Below are 7,938 nucleotides of genomic sequence, written 5' to 3' on the forward strand. Positions count from 1 at the left end.
AGAGCTGTGGGCTGGGCGGCCCCCAACCCGTTTGCTAGATTCTATAGCCTTCGTGTGGAGCCGGTATCCTCCTGTGTTCTCACCTCAAACGGGTAGAGGCACTGAGAGGCCCCGGTTAGTGTCAGCTTGCTAAAACTGCTCCAGAGTGTCCGTACTGTAGGCCCTGTCGAGCACCTCCATGCCCTCGGCAGCCAGACATGGCGGAACGTCCGGAGCCAGGCCCTCTCTCACTGCATCCTTGAGAACCGGTAGAGGGCTGGGTTCCATATGTAGAGACCTAAGTGGATCCCATATGTGTAAAGTCCACGGTATAGTCTCAGAGCCCGTGTTTCCCCGGCAGACTTTCCAAGAGGGTTACAATCATCTCTAATCTTCCATATGCACCTAAACGGTTGTTCATATGTGTAAGTGCATCCGAAACCTCCTTCGGGAAGGATGGGGCTTCCGCAACGTTCCTGTTCCAAGTGGAACGGGTACGTTTTCTCAGTGTTATCGAATCTCACTGAGTGGGTAGTGCTACGACAACGGTGACTGGTCTTCTTGTTGCGAGCCCCGGCCTACACCAAAAAGGGTCGTAGGAGGCTCGTACAGGACACTGGAAGGGGCAGCATCCATGGCGCTTTGGTAGGGATCCCAATTCATCTGCCACGACATGACTCGTAGTGACCGACTGAAAGAGAACGTCTCGGTAACGTATGTAACCCTCGTTCCCTGAAGGAGGGAACAGAGATGTCACGTACCGTCGCCACGGCTGCTATACCACCGCTGAGCGGCCGGGTCACCGGCTCGGCTCCTCAGCAAAAACCTGGTATGCATTGCACCTGCTACCTTTTTATGCTCACGCTGTGATCAGCGGCAGCTGGATGCAATCATCGCATGCCAATGTTCATTGGCTTGTTTAGTCTACACTCGAAGTAGATTGGTCTCTCGAAGCGAGATCCCAATTCGTCGGTCACGATGTGACGTCTCCGTTCCCTCCTTCAGGGAACGAGGGTTACATACGTAACAGAGACGATCTCTAGAGTTTTTACTGGACTGATATAAGTCTCTAGAACTCTGAGAGATCTAAACAGATGTAATTTAAATTGAACTGATGTGAACTGATGTGAAACATTCCAAACAATTCAGTCGACAGACAGTAAAGCCGACAGTGCAAGATAAATAAAGTTATTGTCTCCCATAAAGAAAGAATCGACTCTGAACAGCCTAAACGAGTCGTCAGTAATTCGAATCTTACTTCCGTGATGGATACACATCACAGGGTAACACATTTGCATAAAGCCTGCCTCTCCTCTACGTTGGCCGGCCGCAAACAACTTGACCCGTCCTCAAACACTGTAGCTTGTTCATGTGGTCGAGAAGATCCTGTGTCCTACGCCGTGAAAGTAAATTCATTTTATTTTCACTTCCAAAAGGTGAGGCTGCAAATAATCAGTGGTTAAAGGTCCCATATTGTCAAAACTGAAATTTCCTGGCTTTTTTCACGATTACTGAGGTCTAAGGGTTATTTAACTACCATATAAGTAACCCCCAGACAACATCGCGTCCATGCTTTTGCTGAGCATCGACAACACGGAAACATGTCGAAAAAGGTTACCTTTAACCACGAAACCAGATCGGCTGACCTGTAACTTTACACTCTCACTCAAAGGATGGACGATCTGACAGGATTGTTACTATGAGGTGCTCCGGGATGGAGAGGAACACCCCATAGTCTACATCAGCCGGAAACTCTCCCCCGCGGAGACCAGGTACGCCACCCTGGAGAAAGAGGCCCTGGCCATAAAGTGGGCAGTCCTGGAGTTGAAATACTACCTTTGGGGCTGCCGGTTCACCCTCGTCACCGACCATGCGCCCCTACAGTGGATGTCCAGGGCGAAGGACACGAACGCCCGGGTGACGCGGTGGTTCCTCGCACTCCAGGACTTCTGCTTCCAGGTACAACATCGGGCCGGGGCCGATCACGGGAATGCGGACGGTCTCTCCCGGGGCTGGTCCGGTTGGGCAGGTCTGGCAGGTAACCTAAAATCCCCCCCCCGTAATACCCCCACAACGAGTTGTGTGTTTCCCCACAGGACCAGGGCGACGCCTGGGGGGGGGAATGTGGCGAGTATCCCGAGTCCAGATCAGCGTCACCCTGGAAACGCCGCTGCCACACTGATCACAGAAGCACAACACCCGTGCGTGATGAGTGGCGCACCTGGAGCTCGTTCCCACTGGCCATAAAAGCCAGGAGAAGAGACACCAGGGGGAAGGCACCCCGGAGCTTCAGGCGACATTAAGGCGACATTAATGTTTGTTTCTCCTTGTTCACAGACTCCGAAGGCACCCTGGGAGAGGGATCTGCACCACAGCACTTCACCCCACGAGCACCACGCTGAGACGGGCACCGAGCACCATTCATCCGAGCACGTGTGATCAGTGTGTGGGCAATAAATCACCCTCCGGGGCTCTTTCGATCAGTACCGAGTCTGTGTTCTCCATTCCTCCGAGCACGTGTGATCAGTGTGTGGGCAATAAATCACACTCCGGGGGTCTTTCTATCAGTACCGAGTCTGTGTTCTCATTCACCCCGCGACATATGGTGGAGAATGCAGGCATTACAGGTGAATGAGACAGACTGGTACCGCCAGGTTGCTATAACGATCTCTGTGCTTCTTTCGGGAGAAACCACTCTCTTCCCTCTGACATAGGGAAGAGGTCATCCGCCGCCTAACGGAGCTCTCGGCCCGCCAGCAGCAGTTTACCAAGCGACTGGCAGCCCGGCAGGAGTATACTGACCGGGTCGTGGAACAGCTGCAGGCCAGCGTGGCGGGGCGCATTCCCCTCCCGGAAGCGCCGGTCAAAGTGCACCAATACCTCGTCCGGTTGACCGAGAACGACGACATCGAGGCTTACCTCCACACATTTGAGGTTATCGCGGCCCGGGAGGGGTGGGTCCCGGAAGAGTGGGCTCGCATCATCGCCCCCTTCCTCACCGGAGAAGCGCAGCGGGCCTATTATGCCCTGAGGGCACCCCGGAATGAACAGTATGACGAGCTCAAAGCCGAAATCCTAGCCCGGGTGGGCCTATCGCCCATGGGGGCGGCGCAACAGTTCTATCAATGGACCTATGATGAACGGCAGCCAGTGAGAGCGCAAGCTGCGCAACTGGCCCGATTGGCTCACCTGTGGCTTCTCGCGGGGTCCCCTACCGCTGACCAGGTAGTGGAGAAAGTCCTCATCGATCGGCTGCTACGGGCGCTGCCCCACCCGCTGAGGCGCCCGGTCAGTATGCGAAATCCCCAGGACATCCACAGCCTGGTAGAGGCGGTCGAGCTGGCGGCGGCAACGAACGCCCGCGAGGCAGGGGAGAGAGCAGGCCTGGCGCCCCGCAGGGTGATGGAGCGGCGTCCGCTCGAAGGTGCACCGCGACCAGGCAGCAGACCGGCGGTCCCCGACTTTGCGGATGAGCCAATGCCCACGGAACCCCCGGCCCCGACGGCCCGGGCCTGGATGGCGGGGTGTTTCCTGCATCAGGACGGACTTTCCCCAGGCCCCAGCCGGATGGTAAAGCTAGAGGGGAAACCAGTGCAGGCCTTGTTGGATTCCGGCAGTTCAGTCACCCTAGTGCAACCTACCCTGGTGCAACCAAAGCCCGAACAGACCCCATGACAGTATATACAATTACAAATGATTATATATAAATCGTCAGTTTGTTGTTTTACACACATGCACACAGACAATATTTCATACACATCATAGTCGTGAGATGCAAGAAACGTAGACAAATGGCAAGGAATCTGTAGACGCGCCCATAACAACAAAAGACAATACATTATTGAACCTTTTCTGATAAGAAGTGTGTGCTGCAAACGCGAGCATTTTTGACGATCCTTTCTGTCCAGTCTGCTCGTTTTATCGCGTTTAACCACAGCTATCATCGTTTTTTTTTGTCTGGCAGTGGCAGCAGATATGCGATCAAATTTCTAATTTGAGGCTGTATTACGTCGGTATTATTCCACTCAGGGCAGGGCAGTTGTGGCCTAATGTTTAGAGAATCGGACTTGAAACCCAAAGGTTGCGGGTTCGAGTCTTAGGTCTGGCAGGAATTGTCGGTGGGGGGAGTCGAATGACCAGCACTCTCTTCCACCCTCAATACCACGACTGATGGTATTATGGTATTATGACTCTTACTTACATTTTTTTTTTTTCTCATGCAAAGCTGCCATATGACTTTAGAAGACTGAAATAAATGAGTACACGAGTCACTTTTTTGGTGTTTTTCTCTTTTTTCCTATTTAATTTAACAGCCGTGGCCACTATAAATGTTGTGTGTAGACCATGTGAAGACCTGTGAGCATGTGATTTATTATTATTATTATTATTATTTTTAATAAAGTCAAAGTAGTTTAAAATGACAATAAATGACATTCTAAACTGGTATGACCCATGTAAAATGAGATAATTTTCATATTTGGGTTCCATCACGCTGAGCATGTACATTCTCATGCTGATCTTTATTTATAGCGTTGAAACGAGCGCTATTGTTAAAGTTTAAGGAAAACATGAATCATATCATTTGTGGGCTGTATTCCCATAAAGCTGATGTAAACAGGGCTTATCTTTGAGCGCTGGAGGGAATAGCTGCACCAGCTCCTCCACCTCCTGCTATTTTCTCCATCTCTTTATCTTCTTCCTCTTTTCCTCCCTTTTCCCTCTCACTTCCTTTCCCGCCTCTTATCTCTCCCCTCCCATCTCCACTTCCTCACCTCCATCACTTCCTCTTGGTTATGCTCGTACGAAAGTCCTTACCTATGGCAAGAATGCGGTTACGTTTGTTTGAAAGATTATGAAAACTGATATTTTGTCTTTAGAACAGTGTGCACTGATGAATCGTACTCGCAGAGGTCACTTTCAAATAAAGCAGCTTGAACCCGCTGCAAAATCTGCATGTGGAAATCTTTTGCCCTCACACAACATTCTGTATTGTGTGGAGTCCTATTAAAATGGCTAGATTGGCTAGATCTGCGAAAATTCCCCAAACGATGGTAAATGTGATCACACCTTTACAGCCTTAGGTGATGGACTTTTTTCACTGGAGAAAGCATTATTCTGGATAGAGGACTTGTATTTTATCTGGAAGCAATGGTTTGAAGTTATAAACATCTTAACAATAGATTACAAACACTGTTTTGTTTTACTTCTCAAGTCGTTAACTGATGGACTGGAGCGGTGTGGATTACTTGTGGATTATTGTGATGTTTTTATCAGCTGTTTGGACTCATTCTGACGGCACCCATTCACTGCAGAGCATCCATTGGTGAGACACTGATGCAATGCTACATTTCTCCAAATCTGATGAAGAAACAAACTCATCTACATTTTAGATGGCCTGAGGGTGAGTAAATTGTCAGCTAATTTTCATTTTTGTTTACTTTAATAAACAAGCACACAAAGGGTGGAGCATATGTAGAAATTCATAAACATATGTCATTCAAGTTCTTTGAAAGCCGCTTTCTGAAGTTGAAAACTCTTTTTTTTCCCTTGGAATAATGTTCACTGATGAATTGTGCACAATAAGGGACATTCATTCAAAATAGGGTCGATTTTGATTTCATGATCACAATAACTACTGTTTAAGAGTATAATATCAGTGATGGTGTATCTGACATGCAGCTGGGCCTCTATTATCCTCATTCTGTCAGAAAGTAATTGAATATGATAAAGCTTCTGTACTCTTGAGCCAGCAGCAGGTCACATTTCAGTCCTGTCTGAAATTAGATAACACAATGTCAAATTCAGCCCATGCTATCTCAACTGTAATCACACACACGGCTTTAAACCTATATAGGAGTTTGGTGTCACTGTGCTGCTGTTCATATTAAGTGCTTTAACTGAAGTATGAATCTGAGATGAAATTGAATATGAAGTTGATGGTATGTGAATACAATCATCCTCTGTGTAGATGGGGCTATAAATCATAATCGAGCTGTGCTCCGTTATGATTGGAGGGAATGCTGGTTATACAATGTGCAGGATATAAGATGATTATGGAATTCAGTTTCACCGTGTGTGAGAAAACACATATTGGAAACATTACTGTGCTGGATTATATGCGAGCTAACTTCGGCTGAAAAATAAATAAAGGTTTTTCAACTTCGAAATAAAGGTCCTTACATTAGAAAAGAACATAACTGCTTTTTTATATTGAAATTGTAATTGTTAAAAAAAGGAGGCGAATCTCATAAAATGTAATTTTTCACCCCAATATTTAAGTGGAGGAGTCTTGATTGCTCTGCTCTTTTTGTGATATTGACTGACTGATTGTACATTATGCTTATTACATAGCTACTTGCAAAATAAATCAATTATAACATTTTGAGTTATTGTATTATGTGAAAAATCAGCGCAGAGCGATTAAAAAGATATGTAAAACTAGCTCAGCTATGTTATAAATAGGTGGTCTTTGAAGACAGGATATCATTATTAACCAATCAGAATTTTAAAATAAAATAAATAAAATGGAATCTCCAGACTGATTTGAGGGGAATATCTGGAACTCAGTGGAAATTATTTAAATGTTTTAAAATGTGGCACAGAGCTGATAGTATTTAGGTGCAGTTTTGTTTAAATTCCGTAGGCAAAAAAGTATCATTGTCTACTGTCAATAATGTAACGATATATGAAGCACAACTCAAACAGAAGTCACTTACAAACCAAGCAGCTTTCTATATTGAACCCGTTGCAAAATCTGTGTGTGGAAATCTTCTGCCCTCACGCAAGTATTCATATTGAAATGACTGCGAAAATTCATCAAACAACATAAATGTGACCACACATTTACACTCTCATTGGTAAAGGACAGCATTGTCGAATTAGCCAAAAAAGATTGAATAACAGGGCAGGGCATATGTAGAACTATGAATAGAGTTTCAAATTGTTTCTGCAGAGATCTGTGTCAGATTCTGTGTGGGTCAGATTATGATATAGATATGAAAAGTGTTTTGACACTGATGAGATATTGGATTATACTGTACTTCAGTACCAAACGTCTCTGATTCTGAACTCACCTTCTTGTGGCTCTTGAGCACAGATGGCGTGACGAAGGCCTTCTCACACAGGTCACACTTGTACTTCTTGTGGCCATCGTGTACGACCTGAATGTGCACGTTGAGTGTGTCCTTGCGCTTGAAGGTGGCGTCACACTGGTCGCACTTAAACGTTCTCTCACCTGGACGGAGAAGAGCAGAAAAGCCATATGATTGCAGTCACAGCGCAACAGTGATTCAAGCATCCCATTCTAACGTCACACCTGGACTCCCTGTGCGACGCCAAACTCTAGAAAAATGTTCACAGCCATTGTTCCACATTTAAAAGCGCAGCTTAACAGGGACTCGTTTTGTGTCCGAAGCCACTTTGCTGCCCTGAGAGTCAAAAATTGTCCCATTATCCTTTTATGAGCCACGTTTTGCTTTAGAAGAAAAGGATGTCAACCCTCTATTTCCTGTTGTTTTGGAAGATGGAGAGGTTTAAAGAGGAATGATAAAAGATCAGGTAGAAAAAAAAACGGTTAAATGTTTGTCTCTCAGAGGAGGTCACTATTCTTTTCAGAAGATGGGAGTCTGTTGCTCTTCTTCAAATCCCACAAAATCGTACACCAAAAAAATTTAAAGGGGTCATATGATGCGATTTAAATTTTTCCTTTCTCTTTGGAGTGTTACAAGCTCTTGGTGCATAAAGAAGATCTGTAAAGTTGCAAAGACCCGCTGCCTCTGCTCACTCTAGCCCTCCGGCCGTTCCTGACACTAGCCCCCGGCCGCCGCTCACGCTAGCCCGCCGTGTGTGACGCTGTGTTTTGTTGTGAAAGTGAAACTACTTTGTTTGGTCTTCCAAAAATGGACACGACTAGAAATCAGTGGTTAAGTTGTATTTACAACACTGTTCCAGAACACTTCA

General features: G+C 46.5%; 1 protein-coding gene across 1 annotated transcript in view; it reads right to left on the reverse strand.

The window, feature by feature from the left end:
• Nucleotides 1–7,938, reverse strand: part of LOC107669703 (PR domain zinc finger protein 5-like) — a 96,911-nt gene that overhangs the window by 45,211 nt on the left and 43,762 nt on the right. Inside the window, exon 12 of the mRNA XM_016462055.1 lies at nt 7,053–7,213. Within this exon, the coding sequence (XP_016317541.1) occupies nt 7,053–7,213 (161 nt within the window). The remainder of the gene's footprint in view (nt 1–7,052; nt 7,214–7,938) is intronic.

This window comes from Sinocyclocheilus anshuiensis, unplaced genomic scaffold, assembly GCF_001515605.1.
Source record: "Sinocyclocheilus anshuiensis isolate Anshui unplaced genomic scaffold, SAMN03320099.WGS_v1.1 scaffold416, whole genome shotgun sequence".
NCBI lineage: Eukaryota > Metazoa > Chordata > Actinopteri > Cypriniformes > Cyprinidae > Sinocyclocheilus > Sinocyclocheilus anshuiensis.